The sequence below is a fragment of the Populus nigra genome, chromosome 9 (assembly GCF_951802175.1).
Source record: "Populus nigra chromosome 9, ddPopNigr1.1, whole genome shotgun sequence".
NCBI classification, from domain to species: domain Eukaryota; kingdom Viridiplantae; phylum Streptophyta; class Magnoliopsida; order Malpighiales; family Salicaceae; genus Populus; species Populus nigra.
The window spans coordinates 7,004,019-7,027,784 of record NC_084860.1 but is presented as its reverse complement, the minus strand read 5'-3'; the positions used below and the strand labels follow the sequence as shown (position 1 = coordinate 7,027,784).

The 23,766-nt window shown below is 31.6% G+C and overlaps 1 protein-coding gene across 1 annotated transcript; it reads right to left on the bottom strand.

Annotated features, from left to right (window-relative positions):
- Window positions 1-140: 140 nt before the first annotated feature.
- Window positions 141-1,890, bottom strand: LOC133702677 (WRKY transcription factor 28-like). Its single transcript, XM_062126999.1, has 3 exons — window positions 1,377-1,890; window positions 1,125-1,265; window positions 141-722 (listed from the first exon to the last, which is right to left on the bottom strand). The coding sequence occupies exons 1-3, from the start codon at window positions 1,799-1,801 to the stop codon at window positions 368-370; spliced, it is 921 nt and encodes a 306-aa protein (XP_061982983.1). The 5' UTR covers window positions 1,802-1,890; the 3' UTR covers window positions 141-367.
- Window positions 1,891-23,766: the final 21,876 nt, after the last annotated feature.

Below are 23,766 nucleotides of genomic sequence, written 5' to 3'. Positions count from 1 at the left end.
CATTAAATTATTCAATTTATATGTAATATAAGAATAAGACTAGGAAATTGTTTCATTCTCAAAAGATCAACTACACCTCCATATATAATACAAAAAAGGAGAAGAAAAAAGTAATGGAATGGAATGCATTTGGAGTATAATAAGCGTGCAATCCTCCTAACGCTAGGTTCTTGAGAAACATACATGAAAGCATTTCCCAATATTATATCTTCTCAATCAAATCAATCTCTGATCTAAAGAAAGCACATATATTCACTTCAAATCAGTACTATTTGAAGTAGGTATATAAGGAAGAAAAGAAGTATTAATTACCTAAAAAGTCAGGAAGGTAAGATTATTAAAGCACACGTACAGTGAGACAGACTTCTCAAGGCTCTTGTCTAAAGAACATGGAAGGGACAATGTCTTGCAAAAGTCCATAGTCGGGAACTTGATTAACGTTTTGTGGATATTCCCCCAATTTTTTGTTGCTTGTGGCAGCAGGCATTTGAACAAGATTATATCCTTGAAGATGAGCTGGGAAGCGCCTAGGCCCAGTTGCCAGGGGTGCAGGTGTTAGAATTGAGTGTGAAAACATAGCCGAAGCACTTCCTCTAATTGTTGTTGGAATTGGATGATTATGTTGGCCCTCGTACGTTGTAATCACAATTGATGGATCCTGGAATGACCTTTCTACAAGTTTCTTCACAGTGCATTTCTGAGTAGTGCACCGGTAATAGCTCCTGATACAATTATAATAAAACGGAAACAATTAATATTTGTTCTGAATTTGATCCGGAACTCCCTTAAATTTGTGACGATGCAGCGTTCTTAGAGATTCAGGCAATCATGTATAGCTAGCTAGCTGTGATGCTCTTGGAATTCAGTTAACACATGAACACAGCAGAATCAAACATATACACAAATGTAAACTTGTTGTCTATAATTACCAATCCTTTTTCATCTTATGAAATTGAAGATATAAAAGAAAATATGAAGGGACGAAACAAGCAGTGTCATCTTTGTTCTTCTTTGACCTTAATTTTTGCAATCATCAATAAGAGCAAAAGCATTTTGTCAGTGCCAAATATTTAGTATGTTTCGGTTAACTTGCTGTGCTTTGGGTGTTAGAATCAGAGGGATACCTTGGATATGGACTGTTCCTGACAGCCTTCTGTCCATATTTTCTCCATCTATATCCATCTTCGAGATGGTCAACCTCGCTCTTGGTCATGAAGGCAAATCGTGGCTCTTTTTTCCTTTGCTCAGCTTTCTTCTTTGCCTTGCTGATGACATATATAGTTTTCACAATAAGAGTTACACCATCTCTATTTAAAGAATATTGTCAAGATTAATTAAGAAAGTGCAATATAATAATTACATGACGAGAAACCTACTCTTTCTTATCAGAGCATTCTCCTCCATCCTCTGGCCTTGAAGGTTGCGTCTCTTTCTTGGTCTTTCCCGAGTCTTCATCACCACCAGCCTCACTCGAAGAAAAAGAGAGTGAAGAATTAGGGGTGGCTGGAATTTGATCGGTGCTATTACCGCAACCTAAAACTCCAGCTTCCATTGGCTTCGAATTGCCTTCTATGGAAGAAAATCCTTCAGATGAAGAAGGCGACAAGCCAAAGGCTTTTGCAAGTGAATTGAAGTCCAGGGATCCATGCAAGCACTCACTAAAGCTCATGTATGGAGAAGGATCAAACCCCTGTCCGGGACTGTTATAAGTTGATGAATCAAGAATGGAAAGAGGCTTGACACCAAGGTGATCCTCTTGGAAAGGAGTGTGGCAGTAGAGGTCTCTATGTTCATTAGACATGAATAAAGAAATAGAGGAAGATGAAGTGATCAAGAAGAAGGGGTTTGGTGTTTAGGTTTCGGATGTGCGTTGAGATCACTTTTGGCTTGTCTCCTTTATATGTTCATTTACTTATTCGAGTTCCTATTATATAGAAGAATGATTCCTTGCCGATTCCTCTCTATAAAGAATAGTTTACACGCTGCCAGCTCCATTGAGAAGGGCAAGAGGAGCCTTCTCATATGGAAACATTTTCCATCCTGCATATCCGTAGAGTCCCTATTCCTAGTCTACCTTCACGGCTCCTTCAATACTTATTATACTCTAATCGTTTTCATGGGAAAAAAAAACAAAAAAAATAAAATGACCGATCGAGGTCTTCAAAGGTTTTTCAACAATAATATTAAATTTCTAATCATTTAAATTGGATGCCATTGGTGCATTATGACCAAGCTATGTATTTAATTAGTAATTAATGTTTATCTGATTTATTAAGAAAGTTCTAATCAAACAATGAATAAGGTTAATTATTTATCGAGCAGGGGCGGAGCCAGGAGTTTTTCCTATCTTGGGCTATGATATAATTACACATAAATTATTTTTTAAGATCAATCATTCACTCGGATATATAAATTTATCAAGTTAACAATAAAGTTTTAATTCAAATACATAACATAAAATATATAAAAAATAAAATTTAAAGTACATAAAATTCAAAATAAAAATAAAAATAAATTATACTATCAAAGCTGCACCCTTCAATGTTTTATGAAATAGAATTCATCTATGATCGAATCCGAATCAATATCTTTAACAAGCTCCCGTTCAATGTAAATCATTATAAAATTTGTTAAGAACTCCTCTTTCATTTTATTACGAAGCACAGTTTTAACATGTTTCATAGTTGAAAATGCTCGCTCTATAGTGGTAGTGAAAACAGGCAAAGTCAAAACAAGACGAATCAACCTGTCAATCAAATGATAGTGCTGCGACTTATTTGTTTCAGCTAATCCTCGACATAATTCAAAAATGGTAGACATATTCTGAAAGCTCTCATGATGAATCACATCAATTTGATAATGCTCTAGCTAAGATCTCAAATAATACATCTCTTGTTCATTGAAATCTTCAGGATAAAATTTCTAAGCAAGCTTGTAAATAGCATCAACTTTAAATGATTTAAAGTTGTCTTTAGGTTCTAAAGCAGAGCTAAGTACAAGGAGTTCTATTGTCCCATCACTGAATCTAGAATTTAATTCTTCCAATTGAAAATCTATTGTTGAGTTAAATATATCATAATGATAATGCTGGTAAACTGTCACTAAACCTTGTTGTTGACATGAACGACCTGTAGCCTTTTTATACGAAGCATTCATATGTGGTATGTCAATCTCATATTTTCTGCAAACAAATTGTACATTTGCAAGAAGAAGATCAAATCCAGCATCTCTTAAAGTTTGAAGCAATGCTTTAGTAGTTGATACAAGATCCATTGCATTTAAGATGTCAAGAGATTTTTGCTGCAAAGCTCGACAAAGTAAATCAGTAATCCCTATTATTTTATGCATCAAATATAAGATGAATATAAATTCAAAAGATTTCATCACAATCAAATAACTACCAGCTTCTCCACGTATAGAATTAGATGATCCTTCTTCAACCATACTTTCAAGCACAGTAATAGTTGCACCATACATATCTATTAAGCTGCAAATAGAATCAAAATGAGAGCTCCAGCGAGTAGTTCCACTTCGATGTAAATTACAAATTTGATTAGCCCCTCTACCAGTCTCACGTTCTCCAGTAGCTACCATATATGCAATTTCTATAGCCTGAGCATAATGTAACTCGGTATGATGTTTGGAAGAAGCATAAATAAGGTTAATAATGGTTGTCAATTTTGAGAAAAATAACCAAATAGAAATCTCATTTCCAGCTGCTGCAACTAATGCCAGTTGTAGTCAGTGAGCAAAGCAATGTACATAATATGCATAAGGACAATCTCTTAGAAATAGAGCTTGTAATCCATTCCATACGCCACGCATATTGCTAGCACCATCATACCCTTGACCTCACATATTGAAAATATACAAGTTATATCGAACGAGTACATCACAAATTTTTTTTTTTAAGTGTTGAAGAAGTAGTATCTGAAACATGCACAATACTAAAAAAATGCTCTCGTACAAAACCCTGAATGTCAACAAATCTCAAAACAATAGCCATTTGTTCTTTATTTGATGCATCTTTGGCGTCGTCAACCAAATTACAAAACTTTGCATCTCTAACTTCTTCACAAATCTTTTTCCACACTTTGTTCGCGAGAATATGCAAAATCTCTTTTTGAATAGTCAACGAGGTATACTTTGCATTTTTCGAAGCTTTTTCTAAGACAATATCATCAATGTCAACATTCAGTCTCCCCATAAGTCTTATCATCTCTAAAAAATTGCCTCGATTATTAAAAGCTGAAGATTCATCATGACCTCTAAATGCACATGCTTGTAAGTTAAGCCATCGAACACTTTCAATTGTTGTCATAAGTCTCAACCAATTTTTCTGAACTTCTTCAACAGTTTGTGCATTCAACACTTTATCAATATGTCTACTTACTTTCATTAAATCTTCAACAGATTTCACAGCATTATTATGTGGTGAAGTGGGACTTCCCACATGCATAAAAAATGCACATCTAACCCCATCATTAACCCTCTTCCTACTTCTAAAAGCCTTTAGTGGTGAATGTGAGATGACGAGGCACTTTGTTTTCAAAGATAAAGCATAGAAAACAAAATACTGCATCCTTTGATGAAGAGTACTCTAGCCAAGGAAATTGATTAAACCAATTGTATTGAAATCGACGATACTGTCTCCCTGATTCAGTCCTTGGATACTTTGCTAACTTAGGTTGATATGGACCCATTTTGATAAAGCTCTTCTAATTTCTTCTTGTTGATTAATAGGATGTTTCCACACTAGAATTTGTAACTCAAGATCTCGTTCAAGAGTATTAACATCAATTTCAACTCTTTGAGATTTGAAAGGGGGTTGTTCACTACAATTTGAGACATCAACATTAGAAGAAGAATGTCCTTTACTGGTTGATGTTTGTTTGTTTGGTTTAAAGAATGAAAACATAGTTTTTCCTCTCTTGTTTCCTTGATTTTCCATTATAATTTATAACCTATTCAAGTAAAAGGGATTAGGGAAGTCAGGTGCAAGATGAAAAGATAATAATGCCATAATAGAATATTCATAAAATGCAGAATATACAAGGATAAACTAGTGATGCAAACTACTGAGAGATTTGGAGAACTTAACTTTGAAATAACCAGTAAATTATTAGTACTAAACTACTAGTGTGTTAGCATGCATCCATTTCTAGGGTACAGTCTACTGTTTACTCCACTAACAATCTACTGTAATGAATATGAAACATTGAATTCAAAATGAAAAGTCAGGGTTTGTAAATTCTTACCTAGAGATTTTACGCTCTTACGGCTCTCTGTATAGATTCTTCTTCAAAATCCAAGCTAAAATTATATATTGTTAAGAAGAAAAATAGCTAAAACCCCAAGTTATTTGGAAGACATGTGAACCAATTAATTATTTATATTTAGATAGAGTTGCTATACAATATAACTAATTAATTAGTATTGCAAGGAAAGGTTGGTGGCTAATTAATTAGTGTTGCTAGGGAAAGTAAAGTGGGCGGCTAAAGACTGCTAATTAATTTAAGTTGCAAGGAAAAGTTGGACACTAGGTTTGCTGTGTAAAAGATAGGGAAAGTGGGACAAAGGTTTGCTGTGTAAAAATTAAAAGGGAAAGTGGGGTTTTTTTTTACCCAGGCTACAACCCTCCTTAGCCTTGTAAAAGGGTGGTGTAATCTTCTCAACGGGGACCCTTCGTATATCATCTTCTCCGAGGGACAATCTTTTTATATGTATGTGTATTTATACAAGGAGGAACTCAAGCTTTTATTCTTTATTCTTTATTAGTTATTGCTGGATATATAAAACTCCAATTATTTTAACTTGGTTGGTGGTTTGATTAAAAAAAAATGGAAATTGGAGTTTTAATTTTTCTTCTTGTTTTTTTTATTACAAAGTTTGTAATAATCCATTTTGACTCTACATTTTCAAACATATTTTAAAGAAAATTAAAGAATTGAGAAAAAATATAAAATATAAACAAAAATAGTAAAGGGCGGTTCCAGCAAATAAATAAATAGAGAGCAAAATAAATAATAAGAGTTTAGGCCTCTTTAAAAAACAACTTTGAGATAAAAAGACATAGAAATAAAATAAAAAATAATAAGAAGATAAGGAGATAAGTGATAAGAATAAGCAAAAAAAAAACAAATAAGTAGAGAAGAGCCTATGAATAAACCATGTATCAAATACAAAGGGATTATTTTTTAAAAAAATATTTCCATAAAAGTTGAAAAAAAGGCATAATTCCCAAAACAAATTAAACAAAATGTGCCTTTATCCATTCTCATTCTCATTTTTTGACTTTTGACTATTTTTCTCTTGTTAATGATTTTTTAAAAATAAAATTTTAAAAAATATATTTTCGATGCACATGCATTCATTTTGTAACTTTAAATGTTTTTTTAAATAAAAAAGATAATAAAAAAAAAAAAAATAGGACATAGACCACAACGTAAAATAAGAAAATAAGGGACTGAAGTGAAACCAACTTGCTTAGGGACCAAGCAATTGAAAGAAAGAGAAAAAAAAAATACTTGGCCTATAAATAATAAAAAATCTTGGCCAAAGGGGAGGATTAAAAATTAACTTAGGAGAGCCATTAAAAAAAAAACGACTAGAAATACAAAAAAAAGGCCCATTTTCTCCACACACAAAAGGAAACCTAGCCCAAAAATCTCTACATTACCATCCCTCTCACAAAAAGATTCCACAACTCTATTTCTTTACATACCAAACTGCCACCTACCTTAAGAAAAGCTAAGACAACAACTGCTTCTCTTCTCACCAATCTTTTTCCTCTCTTTCAAAAACTAGAAAAAATCATTGCATCATCTCTCCCTTTCTCACCGTCAAGAAATAACTCACATCAGTAATCAATGACACGAACCACCAAGCACCTGTCACAACACCAGGCAACATCGTGCCATCACCCATCATCGATCATAGAAATGATAGAGCCAACAACCTCCTATGAAGAAAATGACCCACACCACTATGATAAAGCCTTTAATGTCTTCAAATGATTATATTGGTTATTCATTAAAGAAAAAGTTGAAGTTGCTTTATGGCCTCTATTAAGAGAATATTGATATTTTAGATGAAAATGTGATTTGTGGCAATATTATATGTCATTCTTTTACCAAGATAGTGAAACAAAAATAAGAAAATGATAAGGTTAATGGTTGGCAATGAACCTTGACCCTTTCTACAAATTGAAACGTGAGATAGCAAAAAGATGAAGGAGTATCATGAGATTGACAATGAAAGGAATGTCATGATTATATGCCAATGATTGATAAGAATGGAACTTCTTGAATCATTGATTGAATGATGTGAAAATTCCTGTTGAAAAGAGTGGCATGATTATATGCCAATGTTTGACCTTGAATGATAACATTAAAAGTTTTTTATTGATGAAAAGTCCTATAAAGAGGTGAGGGATGGTTATATGCCACTACTTGATTTTGATTAATGGAAATGATAACATTGAAAGTTTTTTATTGATGAAAAGTCCAATAAAGAGGTGAGGGATGGTTATATACCATTACTTGATTTTGATTAATGGAAATGATAACATTGAAAGTTTTTTGTTGATGAAAAGTCCTATAAAAAGTTGAGGCATGGTTATATGCCACTACATGATTTTGATTAATGGAAATTCCTTCGAAAATGTGAGGCATGGTTATATGCCATTGTTTGATTATGATTAATGGAAATGGAGTTTCATATCCAGTTTTAGAAAACATGACTTTTTAATGAAATGTACGGCATGTTTATATGTCATTACAAATATAGCAAATGAAAGAGAGTGAAGTGAATAATAGATGGTGATCATAGGTCCTTGAAACCTCCAAACACCTTTTGAACCTATAAATTTCTCTTTCTTTCATAGCCTGTATTACGTGCTTTTAAAAGCTCTTTTTAATCAAGTAAGAGATTTGAACCAATAAATGACACTCTCAAAACATGAAGAGCTTTCCATAAGGGTCGTGGCTTCACGAACTAAGCTACTAGTTATTATATATGCCAGTACAATGGATGCTCAAAAGAGAAAATCTTTCTTGATAAAGTCTCGAGTCTTGACTCAAGCCTCTTGCTGTTAAAATCAATAAAAAGTCACATCGTCATGTATCATCAAATGACATACCCAAAAGAAAAGATTAAAATTGACACAAATAACCATATAAGAGCTAAACAAATTATTTTAATCTTACAACAGGTCAATTTTTATTTTCAAAATACAAGATAATCAAAGAACTGCATGTATTGAATGACGTGTGTTGGATCTTTGACCAAAGAAGCTTAATTTTCAAAATACTTTCAAAACTAATATCTCTCTAATTTCATTGCAATCATTAGACTTGAATGGACATGATCCTTGAAATTTCCGAGTTGATTCCAGAATAAGAAAGATTTTTTTAAAAAAAGAATATCGACCAAGTTTGCAAAGTCTTTGGCATAAATGACATTGACACTTCTTATAAGTCATCCTTTTAAAGTTGAGCATCTGGAGGGCAATGCAGTGGACCTTGAAAAGGAAAACAAACAACATTCAAATTAGCTAAGGGCAAAAAACACATAATCAAATGATAATTCATTGAAACCCATCAAAGCTATGATTAGCATTTGTCAATGACAAATACCTGTTGATGATAAGAAGAAGAATAGGCACAATTATTTCAACTAAGGGTAATGTTGCCTAAGAAGTCTGTGGATTACTCAATGAACTCCAACAACAGTTGAGAGTAACACCGCACTTGAAGGGTATCTTCATATCTGAAAGCTTGGTTTATCCTTTGAAATATAGTTATGGGTCTTGAAAGATGTTATCACGTGGGTGCATTTAGATAAGTATTGAAAGGATACATGCTACCTAGATTGACCGAGGATAATCTGCTTTGAAGCCCATTGATTCATGATGCATTTCACCACATTAATGTGGGTGATAAAAGGAAAATCATTTATGATAACAATGTATTCTTTCCATGATTGAGTCTAGATGATTACAGAGCTTTCAAATGAGGGAGGATCTCTAAAGATAGATTTGGTCTAAATGGATAAACCTAGTTGTATCAGTTAAAGAGATGTTGAAGATCACTAGCAAAGGATAATTGTAATGATTTTCTTTAAGAATATAGGAAAAGTTGTCATATTAGGGAAATATGGCCAAATTGAAGGACAACTCCATGGCTATATAAGTACCTGTAATGGTTGCTAGAAATGTGCAGAAGTTTTTTGATAAGATTAGACGGGCTGAAAGCTATTTACTGTGAAGAACATTAGGCATACAATGATGAGCCTTTACTTCAAGCAATGAGATACATGGCTAGATGACTTGACAATTCCAAGAAGGTTGAGGATAACATATGCTTAAAGAATATGGTTCAATTAGAGGCAACGTCATAACTAATTTGCAATCTAAGATGAGGTCGATATCAGAAAACCTTTCAATAATTATTGGCAGAATGCACACAACTAATTAGGGGGCAGTTTTTAAAATAATCCAAGAAGTTGAATGATATGTTAAACTCTTCATGATGAAATAAGCAACATCATATTTGGGGGGCTTGGTCAGGTTTGATAAACAATAGGAGTAGTAATCATGGTGGATAGTCCAGAAAGAGCACTTACATTCAAGTGGAGGATTGGCATATTGTAAACTTGAATGAGCTAGTGAATTAGAGGATTAATAAGGCTTTAAATAGCAAGCCAACTCACTTTATGACCATGGAGCATCAAAGAGGAGGGGCCTATATTTCAAACCAGGTAAGGATACATGCATATCATCTAACCCTTAAGCATTGCATAAATGTTTTTGAAATTTTTACAGGAAAATCCATAATAAAATTAATTGAAAAATAATCAATGATAGCAAGGGATCTCAGTTTTAACCCTGCAATCAAGAAGAGGATGAGAGAAATCTTGCCATGAGGAACTTCTTAGTTCTTTGGCATCGAAGAATGTCAAAATGCTTAAACCACGTGATCAAAAGTATCAGATGTCAACCTTATTATCAAAGTTTTTTAGATTCAATCAAGATGCCTTTGGATAGTTCTAAGGAATCACCAAATTGAGTTTTCAAGTTAACTAAGCTGAAAATATAAGTCACTGAGATAACAAAACTCTACCAGAAAAGAGTTGTACATGAGAATAGTTTGAGAATACGGTTCTCCTAGAAGATAAAGATTTTAGTTCTAGTTAAAGGGGATCGTAAAATTAGGATCTCAGGTTAGCCAAGTTAAGGATGAAGATTGTGGTTCTAGTTAAAGGGGATCGTCAGATTGAGATCTCAAGTTAATTGGGTTGAAGATAAAGAGTTTGGGTTCTAGTTAAAAGGAATCACCAGATTGGGATTTCAAGTTAACCGAGTTGTGAAATCAAAGTTCTAGTTGAAGGGAATTGCTAAGATGCATGAGTTCAGGTCAACTGAAATGAAAAAAAAAAAGAACCCAAGATGATAGAATTCATTCCTGATTAGGAAAACATTCTCCATAACTTAAATACTCACAAAAAGAGAATGCTACAAAGGCAGCTCGACATTTAAGATTTGAAAGTAACTTGCACGAACTTGCTTAAGTAAACTTGGAGTATGAGTAAACAAAAGAGACCACCTTATAAATTACAACACTCGGCAATAAAAAAAGAGATTGTGGAGAAAGAAGGATGCATATGGTTTAACCTCAACTTTGAAGTAATGTTGTTGCAGATTCATTGATCAAGAGGAAAGGCGGTGAGATCTTAATGGGTGAACAAAAGCTGAGAAATGGCAAAAACATCGCATCCATAAGGTATGGATAGCTAAGACCATAATATAACGCACTTGTTTTAAGAGTTTACCCTTGAAGGATATTTTGTTTTGAAATTTTGTTTTAGAAAAGTTTTGGAAGGATCCAATGTAGATCCTAGTATTTGGAATTTAAAAAAGGTAGGTCGCCTGTGAAAGTATGCCAATTTTTAAATTTCAAAATGGTCAGGTAACCCATGAAAATAGACCAATTTTAGGGAAGCATGAACGTTTGCTAAAGTTCTTTTTTGAATTTGAAAAGGGTAGGTTGCCCGTGAAAATAAGCCAACTTTTGAATTTCAAAATGGGCAAGTTGCCTGTGAAAATTGACTAATTTCAGGGAAGCATGGACACTAGTTAAGGTTCTTTTTAGAATTTGAAAAGGGCAAATCGCCCGTGAAAATAAACTAATTTCAAGGAAACAAAGACACCTGCTAGAGTTTTTTTTTTATTTGAAAAGGACATGTCGCTCATGAAAATAGGTAAACTTTTGAATTTCAAAATGGATAGGTTGCCTATGAAAACAAACCAACTTCAGGGAAGCATGAACGCTTGCTGGAGTTCTTTTTTTAATTTGAAAAGGATAGGTCTCCTATGAAAATAGGCCAACATTTGAATTTCAAAATGGACAGGTCCACTTGTGAAAATAGACCAATTTCAGGGAAGCATGGATGTTTGCTAAAGTTATTTTTGGAATTTGAAAAAGTGCAGGTCGCCCATGAAAATAGGCAAACTTTTGAATTTCAAAATGGGCAGGTTTCCTATAAAAATAGACCAATGTCAGGGAAGCAAAGACACTTGCTGGAGTTTTTTTTTTTTAATTTGAAAAGGACATGTTGCCCGTGAAAATATATCATTTTTTGAATTTCAAAATGGATAGGTCACCCGTGAAAATAGACTAATTTCAGGGAAGCATAAACGCTGTTGAAGTTCTTTTTGAAATTTAAAAAGGGTAGGTCTCCCATGAAAATAGGCCAACTTTTGAATTTTAAAATGGGCAGGTCTTTCTATGAAGATAGATCAATTTCAGGGAAGTATGAATGTTTGCTGAAGTTCTTTTTGAAATTTGAAAAGGGGCAGGTCACCCATGAAAATAGGTCAATCTTTAAATGTCAAAAGAGGCAGGTCGCTCGTGAAAACAAACCAATTTTTTTTATCAAAAAGGATAGTTCACTCGTGAAATTAGAATAATTTTTTAATTTTAAAAGGGACAGGTCACCCGTGATAATAAGACCATTTTCTTAAAAACAATGTCCTTGGAATTCTAAGATGGGCGGAACAACCAGCAAGACAACTAGATTATGATCTCAAGTTGACTAGGGTGAAGGCAAGATTTTGGTTTTAGTTATAGGGGATTGTCATATTGGAATCTCAGGTTGATCGAGTTGAAGGCAAGATTTTGGTTCTAGTTAAAAGAGATCGTTAGATTGAGGTCTCAGGTTGACCTTTCTGAAGACAGATTTTGGTTTTGATTAAAAGGGATCGCTAGATTGGGGTCTTAGGTTGACTGAGTTGAAAACAGATATTTTGGTTCTAGTTAAAGGGGGTCACTAAATTGGGGTCTCAGGTTGACCGAACTGAAGATAAAGATTTTGGTTCTGGTTAAAAAGGATTGTCAAATTGGGATATCAGCTTAGCCAAGTTGAAGACATAGAGATTGAGTTCTACTTAAACGGAATCGTTATATTGGATTTTAGGTTAACCGAGTTATTAAACCAAAATTCTAGTTAAAGGGAATCACTGAGATGTAGGATTTTATGTCAACTGAACTAAAAACAAAAGTCACCAAAATGAGAGGATTCATTTCCCAATAGAGACATTTGAATCATAATTCTGGTTAAAGGGGATCATTGTGAAGACAGAGTCTCAGGCCAACTGAGATAAAGTTTTAAGAAGATTATGTTTGAAGAACAATTTGTTTGTCTTTACAAATTTACTACCCAAAGCCCTCGATAAGTCTTTACTCTGTAAGTATTGTAAAGAAAAGGCATTTATAGCAAACCAATTTATGAACCTTTTTTTTTTAAACAACATTCCTAAAAGTCATTTGAGCATTATATCAAAATCTAAAATATTCCGGCATTTAAAAAAAATATTGCATGGATTTTTCAATAAGTTTGTAAAATTTCAAAGGATTTTAACCAATATTTCAATAACCCTAAAAAAATTAATTACTAAAAATTAATTGTCAATATTCTGGTATAAATATTGGACCTCTAAATAGACTGATATTTAAATATCAAGAGTTGACTAGAAATTTCTTAGAATTATTTTGAATATTTATTAATTTTAATTAGGAATACTTTTCACCATGATATACAAGTTTTGGAAAACATTGTCTCCTTCCAAGATGGGTGAACCCTATCAGGGCACCTACATGGATTCTTCCTATAAGAAATTATCTGGGCATACGAACCCATAATAATTCAAAATGTCAGATTTATTCGTGAGAGTAAATCTTTGTTCTAGGCCATAGACAGACCATTAGTTAGGAACACATTAAAACCTTTAAACTATATATTTATACCACACAATGCAGGTTACCTCAGGTAAGGTGCGTTAAGGGTGCCAATACCTTCTTTGAATACAATCAGTCACTTACCTTTGAAATTTATGATTAGACCAGTACACCCGGATCTTCTAGTGACCTTAAACCAAACAACTAGGTGGTGACTCCTCGATCGTGATGTCTCATTACATCGCGTGCCCACGTGCAACACAATAAATCATTATTCTACCAGTAAAGTCACATTCGATGTGACAACATTTTATTTTATATAAAAAATAATATATATATATATATATATATATATACACATATTATTTGATCTTTATTTGTAAACATGTATTATATCAATGGATATAAATGTTTTTGTAGATTTTTTTTATATGTGTTAGGATATATTAACCCATCATTGCATGTGAATATAGGCTCAGTCAATGTGATACCGCAAAGGCCCAATGTGAGCAGTGGCCTCCAAGCCTATTTTAGGTATAATTAAATAAATAGTCCAAAGCTAAATTTATATTTGCCATCCCTTTGGGTCCAATGCCTATATTTTAAAAGTGAGGATCAGACATCATTGTTAGGCTTAGTTCCCAAATCATTATCTTAGGTTTTAGTGGTCTTTTGCCTTTCATAAAAATTCATATATTACTTTAGGAAAACTTTAGCAATGGCATAATAGGTATATTTGTTATCAAACACAAATAACAATACAGATTACCTTAGATAGGATACATACGATGATAGTTATATTTTTTATTACATAATCAACCTCTTACCCAAAACTCTAAAGACCATTTAGGGTTTATAGTTATCATAAAACTAGGTGGCAACTTTTATTTTCAATTTTATCCTAAATCAAGCTCATTAAGATGCCCTTTGTGATGGAATGACAACTTTGTTGGGGATCCATAGTAAGGTCTAGGCTTTATTTACTTGTTTGGAAAATGATATATTTGTTGTGCCTTATAGGATTGATTATATTGTGTGATTTGTTATATTTGATGGTTTTGAGCTCTTTGTTAGTTTTTATTTTTATTTTTATATATTTTGTTATTATGCATGTGTGGATTGGATATGGACTTATGCCCTTACATAAACTATACAACACCGTTTTTTACACACACATTGTCTTAGGTTAGCATGAAGAATTAATGGTGTCTTAATATGGCTTCGCCTTGGACTTAGACATATAAAACCTTGGATTCTTGTCAAAAGCTTACTAGGTTATGACTAGTTATTGATGTGGATTTTCCTAGTCTATATACTATTTGCGCCTTGTAGGCCTCTAGGTGGACTTTTAAGGTTTGTTTACTAACCTTCCTACACGTAATGGATAAAACCTTTGAAACCATAGGTTAGTCAACCTATCTACATGTAATGACTATAACCTTCTCCTAGGATGTACATAAACCCCTAGAAATTTAAAATTTCATGAAAGTTTATAACAAAAGAAAATGCGTAAAATAAATAATATGAATTTGGAAATAAAGTGTTCTAAAGGATAGTGAAAGAATATAGATAATTTTGGATTAAATTCAATATAAAGTTACATTAGGAGCCAATAGATTTACGTAAGAAACATAACTAGTGGCAGAACCATAAATAAAGGAAAAGGATTAGCTCTCTTTTTATTAGGGAGGACATCAACCAAGAAAAAAGAAGAAAATATTATTTTCTTCTTGTTTTGTTCTTCCACCTAAAATTGCTTAAGGAAATTAGTTTTTTGGATAACATAATTGGGTGATTGGGTTTTAAACACTTAAATATTATATTCGGGGGGAGAATTAAGTGGGAGAAAAGTGAACTTAGTGTAAGAAAGAAGGATTTTAAGAGGAAGAAGGATAAGGGTTGGGTGGAAACTAACCAGAGAAGTATTCAAAGTTTAAATAAGCAGCAACTAAAGAGTTTTAAACCTATGTATCTAAGTTTGAGTGAAGTTTAAATGATTTTGATCAAAATCCCAAATCTTTAAGCTAGGGTTCATTATTGAAATTTAGGGAACTAAAAACTTGATTGAAATTGAATTAATTGGTAGGAATATGTTGTGATAGGTATGAGATCTTGGAGAATTAAAGAAGGAATCATAGTGGCAAAGGTTCCTATGGCCAACCAAATGGTGTAGTATTAGGGAATTTGTGTAGCTGGCCCAAACTCTTATTAATTAAATGTAATTAATGTGTATTATTATAGTGATGATGGGTAATTTATGTGGTTAAGGTGTTAGTAAGTTGTGATGATGCTTAGGGTTTGAAAGAAGATTCTTGAGTAAATTGCTGTTTAAAACCATGGAAATAACTTTCATTGATGATGAATATGCATGAAAACATATATTAAAAATGAAGAAAATGCTTAGGGGTGAGAGATCTCATTAGGCCGAAATATTTATTTAGAAAAAAGATGGAAGTTGTTATTATTAGATTAAATTGTTGAAAGACATGAATAGATGAGTATGGGTTAGAAATTGAAAAGGGGAAAATGTTTCCTTTATGGCTAAAACCCCTATTTGAAGGAAGAAATTGGTCAACTTGAAATGTATTAATTAGAAAGAAAAATGGGAAAATATGTGTATTTACCCTAAGGATGTGTTTTGGGCTAAATGTGATTGAAATAAATTTCAAATAACATAAAAGTGACCAATATATGCTAATTTCTAATCTAGATTTGAAATGTTAAATTTAATAGGTTTAGGTAAATGTTGGAGGAGTCAAGAAATGTGTAAGAATGTAAAAAGGAATTAAAAATGTAGTTATAATGGGATTAATTGTGGCTTGATATATGTAGATGGAATGTGTCCTGTCTTGGTAGGGATGAATGCATGATAATCCATGGTTTCTAGACTTGAATGTGTTTTATACATGGTAAACTAATGCGAAGTCATGTTTAATGGTTTATGAAAAATGGTTTGAATATGGAACTGGGATGTAGGTTCCTAAATTAAATGAATGGATTAGTAATGGATTTGTAATCCTGTTGTTACAAGATAAGCTTTTGGAATGAGACCTCGGGTATGAGGAGCGGGACCTTCACAAGCAGTAGGTAGGTACTCGTCACCTCATTAATTACTGTTAATTCAAGTACTCCAATGTAACTTTTATTAGTTTAATTTTTTTATGGCTTTGCAAGAAGATAAAACAGGTAAAGAAAAGAAAGGAAAGGATCAGATTGAAAAGCTTATTAAGAATAATTGATTAGTCATCCAAGTGAGTGAAGGTTAATGGTGTCAGTTTTATTGATATCGACATTGATTAATAGTCCATGTGATTGGAGACTAATGATATTGGTTCCACCAATATCGATATTGATTAGTCATCCATGTGAGTGGAGACTAATGATATTAGTTGATGCTATGAGAGTGGTGATTGATTATTTCAGGTCTACTGATATCGGGATTGTTTGATTGGTCGGCCATGAGAGTGGTGACTGATGATATCAGGTCTACTGATATCGAGATTGTATGGTTAACCGCAAGACCATGGAAGGGCTATTAATGATGAAAAGCTCACAATAGTTTGTAAAGACAACAGATCAAAGGTTGATGACAAGGAAATAATTGCAAATGGATATTTTGTATCCAATGGAGAAAACAGGTTTTCGGTGGAAAATGATTGAATGAGATTAAAATAAGGTGTCAGGTTGGAATTTGGATGTTCATGGATAATTGATGTGATTCAATTCTTGCAATAGTGAAGAAAGAAATTGAGATTGGATTAAGTTGATAGGCTTTATGATTGCAGTAACAAACAATGGTTGATTTAATAGTCTATTTGTGTTGGGAGAAATAGTTATTTATTGGCCATATATGGAGTGAATGGTTGCTAGTTTAATATTCCATTGATGATGGCAATAGTGACTATTTGATAACAAATTGTTCAAGAACCAAAGTAGAAGAATACTCTCAAATACATATATTTCATTCATCAAAGTTTAAAACACTTACACTCTTTTTCAAAAGAGTATTTATAATACCAAAGACCTAAAACTTAATGGTCTGGACATTAGACCACTAACACAATAATTTAAGTTTTATAATAATTAAAATAATAAAGCTCAAAACTCAATGCAAGCATACAGCCAAAAGTGTCCTCGAAAAAAGAGAATATCAGCCTTGTGTTTGGCTCTATAAATACTTCATAGCTCAACAAAATCTAGTGTTTGTTGCCTCCCTTTTTTATTTCAAATTTTATTTAAGTCCCATTACCATCTATTTTCTTGATTACATTAATTAAAGTATGTTCATCCTTTATTAAAGTATAAACACTTGTCTTGGCCCAAATATCTTAAATCAATCGATGCCTTTTTTATCTTTTTAACCATTGACCTTGTATTTGGTCCTATTAGTAACTCTAGAGGATCATGTGGTAATGCTTTTTATTCTCACCATCCTTTGTGTTAGCGAGCTGGTCTGTATCATGTATAATACTCGATGTTGTTATTCCTGAAGGCTTTAAGGTACAATAATTCAACAATTTTACCGGATCTCAATGTTCTAAAACCCATCAAAGGCTCTATTATACTAAAATGCTGAAGGCAATTCACGATGAAAATTAATGATGCATTATTTCCATAAGATATTGGATGGACCTATTTTTAATATAACCAAAATCAAGAAGTAGAGTAATTTGGCCAAAGCTTTTGTGAAATAGTACTAATTAAATCTAGAATTAGTCCTTAATAAAATAACTTTGTAAAGTATGGAGAAAAGAGCCAATGAAATTGTCAAATAATATGCTCAAGCACAGTAAGGAATCGTCACTCAAGTCAATACTCTTTTATCTAAAAAGGAAATGACCTTCATCTTTATAAATATTTTTATGGTTCTTTATTTCAAATATATGATTTACAATACTTTAAAGCAATTATTAGATATGATGGTGGTAGCTGAAAGAGTCAAACAAGTTCTATGAGAATGAAAGATCAAATATGTGAGAGCACCACCTATAGTTGTTAAAGATAATACATTTGGATAGAATTTACAAGTAAATAGAATTCAAGAAAATCACCCAATAACTCTCACATCATTCAAATTTCTCTTATCATCAAACACATCAAAGTTCTACAATTAATGCACCTCTTTCAACAATGCAAAATGCTATATTCTTCCATAAAAACTAAATATTTGAAACACCTTCACCATCTTTATTTATGTTAGAACATCATGATTTTTGAAACACACAAGGTCCAATTCGTACAACAAAAGAGCCATGAACAATTGCATTCCTTTCCATTTTTTTCTTATTGATATTTATCAACACTTTGTGTATGTTAGTCAAATAGTACCTTTACCACTTGAGCCTATCCAACACCTTTTTCTAAATGGTAAACAAAAATTCTAAGTGTGAGTATCATGTAGGAGTCATAGGTGATTTCATTGATCATTGTCAATGGTTCAAGAAATAGGTTAACAAGTTGATTCAACATGGATGATCATCATTTGAAGCAAAAAAATGGTGATTATAACATAATTACAAGAGGTTTCAGGCTAGTTAAAAAATATAACCAAGGTATAATGTTATCTTGATGATGAGTGGATTAGAAAATTGATTTCACAAAAAAACAAATGGGTGAAATGAAGTTCAAGTTGGCTTTTGATGAAATAAATCGAGATATCATGTTTATTAGGGAATATATACTCATACTTCACAAGTGAAGTCATATTGATCTTTGTACTTTTTTTTGTTTTTTATAGCTTTATTGCATCTTTTAAGTTGTGTTATTTTTATATCCAATTATTATTTTGAAATCAAGGGATGTTTTCATAAAAGTAACATTTGGCATTTTATAATGGAAAATTCATTCAAATTGGTTAAATTTTCAAGCACCATGTAGATGCTAGAGGGCAATCCCTCTTTGTGAATTCTAAAATCTCCTTTTTTTAATTTGGATAAATCTAAAAAGATGAATCTTGTTCATTTATCCTTTTTGAAATCTCAAAATTTATTGTCCTCCCAATGAGCCTTAAAAGAAAGAAGTCTTGCTTCAAAATCTCATTTTAAACCCTATAATACCCTTTTCACTCTCAACAAACCTTAAAAGGGAAATATTGCTTGAAATAACTTAGTAGAAATCGAATGATTTGATAAGTTAAATAGTGATAAATAGTATGCATTTGGGTCATAATCCTACTGTTTCTTTTCTAAGTTTAACTTTTTAGTTTCATGATTACTAATGATTTTAATGATTTTGAATAGGCTAAGATTTATCAATCTGAACATATTTTGATTTGAAATGTAGAAATGTCATTTTGATATACCATTCTTTTATTGTCTTATTTAACCTTAATTATCTTTTTTGGATAATAACTCGGACTAGAATCACCCCTTATACTATGGTTTAAAATTATTAGTCAAATGATGTAATTCTCTAAAAAGAAAGATGAAAAATATGAAAGGGATAAAAGGTGTTACAAAAGAGACAAATAAATAAATAGACAACTAAAGCACCCTAATGATGGTGCACAATCCAAGATTGGAAGATGAAATGTAAATGATAAAGTACTAGATAAAACTTGGACAATTGAAATTGTAGTGAGATTAAGCAAGGTTTAGGTGATAAGCATAAATGATGTGAATCTGAAGGGTAAAGACCCTTAAAACCACCACACGTAAGAAAGAATAAACCAAAGGAAACTAAAATCAGATTTGGTTGATAAAAGTTTGACATAACAATTACCTGAACTGAGGCACCAAAACTATTAAGATGAAACCCTTACTCAACGATTATAAAGAATTGCGAATGAGAATTATAAAGAAGACATCATAAGGATAATTATTCTTCGATAAGTCAAGATAGTTCAATAAAGAACCAAAAACATGATAATCTTCTCACACACAACACAAAATATGCAACGATAATAATTAATAAAAATCTCTATAATATAAATTGTAAAACTTATAAAAAAAAAGTATTTATAATGTCAAAAATAAACTAAATCCTATTGGGCTAATGGACTGATATTAAGCTTAATTTAAATAAAGCCCAAAGTACTTAAAAACATGCCCAAAACATAAAAAGTAATGATAAACCCAAGTCTGAAATATATAACTATAAAACTGCATATAATAGTCTAAAGGAACACAAAATTGAATGTTTTCCTTGCTTTAAAGGCATTTTAGTTGACCTAGTATCCTTGAAAAACAAGGATAGTTGCTACTGACTTTAACTTAAATAAGCAAGGAGTATTTATATAAAAACATTTGTCTCTAGGTTTCTTTAAAGGATATAGGAACCTTCCATATAAGTTGACAAATCATCCTTGTAGTGCTAAGGAAAGTTGTCGCCTCTTAGTTTCCTTATATATTAGGATTTTTCTTACTAACTTTATTATATCCTTGCCAAAATAATTCCAATTGCTACCACATATATTGTTCTTGTAGAAAAGAAACCCTTGTTAAATAAGAAGTCCACAAATCATAAGAAAACAAATATAAAAAAATCATACAATAACTTTTTTCATTATCATAATATCTTCCTAAACTCCATTGACCTAAACTTTTAACCCTATAAAAGACATGGTATCTATTAATTGATGGTAAAATTTTAACTCGATCTAACAGTCAGATTAAAAGTTATATTTATTAGTGTAAAATTACATATTAGAAAATATTAAGCGAAAAATCGAATATGATTTTCCAACTCTTGCATGGATCGTATCACTAAAAGAACTTCATATATAAACAAGTGATCTTATGTCTTTAAATCCTTAAACACTTTCAAAGCCTTATATCCCAATTTTTCATAGAAATAAACCTTAGCCTCTATTAAGTACTTTTGAAACCCTTTATGATAAAAAAAAAATAGTTTCTTTGTGTAGATAAATGTAAGTCTTTAAGAGGAGAAGAAAGATGTTTCTTGACCAAAATCATGATCAGTTGATATATTGAATATCACTCTTCATAACATTAAATCATGTCTTTAGAAATAAATAGACAAGATGCTCCTTTTTTAAAGGCTAAAACTTTGCTTTGGAACCTAACTCTTCTTTTCAAAATAACCTTTCATTTGTCTCAAGTCTATTGAGCCATTCATTTTCCAAGAAAAATGGAAGCCTCTTAGCTCTTGAATAACATGTTTTTGATTTTTAACCAAAGAAATCTAAATCTTCATTTGATAAAAATTCTTTTAAATTTACATCTTAATGATTTCATTTTAATAATTAGACTTATATAAACACAATCATTAAAATTTGTAGCTTAGTCTAAAAAATAAATCACAAAAAATCTTATTGATGAAATTTGCAAAGTTCTTAACAAAAATGGTGATAATACATATGTACCTCATGACGACTACAAGAAAATATGAATGCAGCTAGATCAGCTAGGGGTAATTTTTTAAAAAACAAATTATGATAATTATAATAGTTATATGATGATTTGAAGAACTCCATCATAATCGATGAGTAGTAGAGCGTAACTTATTCATGATGATGAAAAATAAGCAATGATGGAATACCTTTAGACTGCATAAGCAGAACTAATTTAGGTTAAGTTAAGATGATGGATGAATCATGCATATCTAGTGATTAAAAGTAGAGAGAATAAAAAGAAAAGACCAAGGTAAGCATTAAAGGCATTGAAACAATTCAAGTAAATCAATGATCAATTATTGATGCTTTCAAAACCAGAAGACCTTTAAAATACATATGATGTCTAAAAAAACAATTGAGCTTTTAAAATATGCAATTTAAGCTTCCTCTTGGCTTCAAGAAATATTATTCAAGAATAAATTCAAAATCATTCATTGTTATACAATGGATTCCCCCATGTTTTTTAAAATACTTTGACTTCATCACTCTTTGAAAATCATTTTGAGTTCATCACTCTGTAAAATTAATATTTTTTTAAAAAATAACTTCAAGCTAGTCACTCTTTAAAACAACTATGTTTCTTAAAATTACTTGAAGTTCATCACTCTATAAAATTACTATGTTTTTTAAAAATTATTTTGAGTTGTCACTTTATAAAATAACTAGATTATAAAAAAAAACCTTCGAGTGATTAACATTTTTAGAAAAAAAAAAACCTCTAAGCTTAACACTCTTTAAAATGATTGTGTTTTCTAAAATCTTCGAGTTAATCACTCTACAAAACAACTAGATTTTCAAGAAAGAAAAGCCTTCAAGCTTGTCGCTCGTTAAGGAAAAGCAACAGGATCCCTTTTGTACTGATCCTTTAGTTTACATCAGATGGATCCCAAGATAATCGGTTCATTAGTATTTAGATAAATCCCAAGATGATCATTTCATATATATTAGTTTTGATCCCAAGATAATCCCTTTTATTTTTATAAGAATATATTAAAGATAAAAAAAAAATATACAAGATGGGAGAAAATGGATAGTTGTAATAACCCATTTTGACCCTTTCATTTTAAAAAAAATATTCCGATGTTATTTTTCTATACAAACTTATTATACAAAGTTAAAGGAAATTGAATTTTGCAATAATTTTATACCCTAAATATTGTAAGAAAATGGATAGTTGTAATAACCTATTTTGACCCCCCCTGTTTTTCAAACATATTTTAAAAAAACAATTTTTTGAGAAAAATAAAAAGTAAAAATAGAAGAAGATTGTGGAGCGGGAAATAAAAAAAAATAGGGACTAAAATAAATATAAGAGTTTAAACTCATCTCCAAAACAACTATAAGATTAAAGATAAGGAGATAGGGATAAAAAAGATATGAATAAATGAAAAGATAAGTAGAAAGTGGACTATAAATATACTAGAAAGCATAAGAAAAAGAAGAGAAAAAAATTGGAGAGGAGAGCCTAAATAGAAGACAAACTCAGAAAAATCACTAGAAAAATAAACATATAGAGACAGAAAAAAAAATCTAAAGAGGTGAGAAACCTAGGAAAAGGGAAACCAAAGGAAAGAAAAACACAAAACAAATTCATGAAAAACAATATACACATAAAAAATAATAATGAGAGAAAACATAGAGAAATAGAAAGGAGAAAAGAAAAGGGAAAAAAACTAAAGGAAAACAAAAAAAGTAATAGGAAAGAAAAGACCGAAAAAAAAAATAAGAGCAAACAACAAAAAAGTTATACATCTTTCTCCCACCTTACTGGATTTTGATCACTCCCACTCCACTCCAATAATAACAACTCTAACCCTGTTATTTTCACCAATCATAGCCTAGATTTCCCTTTCCAGTTGAGAACCCACCTGAAATTGCCACACATAACCACTTTTACTCAACTTACAACAACCGCCTTTTGACAGCTACTAAACACACCATCCCTCCTCCTCTCTCTCTCACATTAACAATAGCCTAACAAACCTGCCATGATCTATCACAGTAATAGACCAAAACTAGCACCCTAATTTGCCCTTAATCAACTCAAAATCCACCCAAATATTAGCCCAAAGTCAAAGACCTTCTTCTCGCCAAAAAATAAAATAAATCGCACTTAAAGATCAAACAAAAATCACAATCTTTGTTATCCTAAAAATTCAATCATCTATGTTTTTTTTT

What these genes read in the sequence shown, in the direction of transcription:
- LOC133702677 (XM_062126999.1), bottom strand. Translation starts at nt 1,801, where the DNA reads ATGTCTAATGAACATAGAGACCTCTACTGCCACACTCCTTTCCAAGAG. An exon ending in GAATGCTCTGATAAGAAAGA is followed by an intron (nt 1,266 to 1,376) that starts GTAGGTTTCTCG and finishes ATATGTCATCAG; the next exon opens with CAAGGCAAAGAAGAAAGCTG. An exon ending in AGGAACAGTCCATATCCAAG is followed by an intron (nt 723 to 1,124) that starts GTATCCCTCTGA and finishes TAATTGTATCAG; the next exon opens with GAGCTATTACCGGTGCACTA.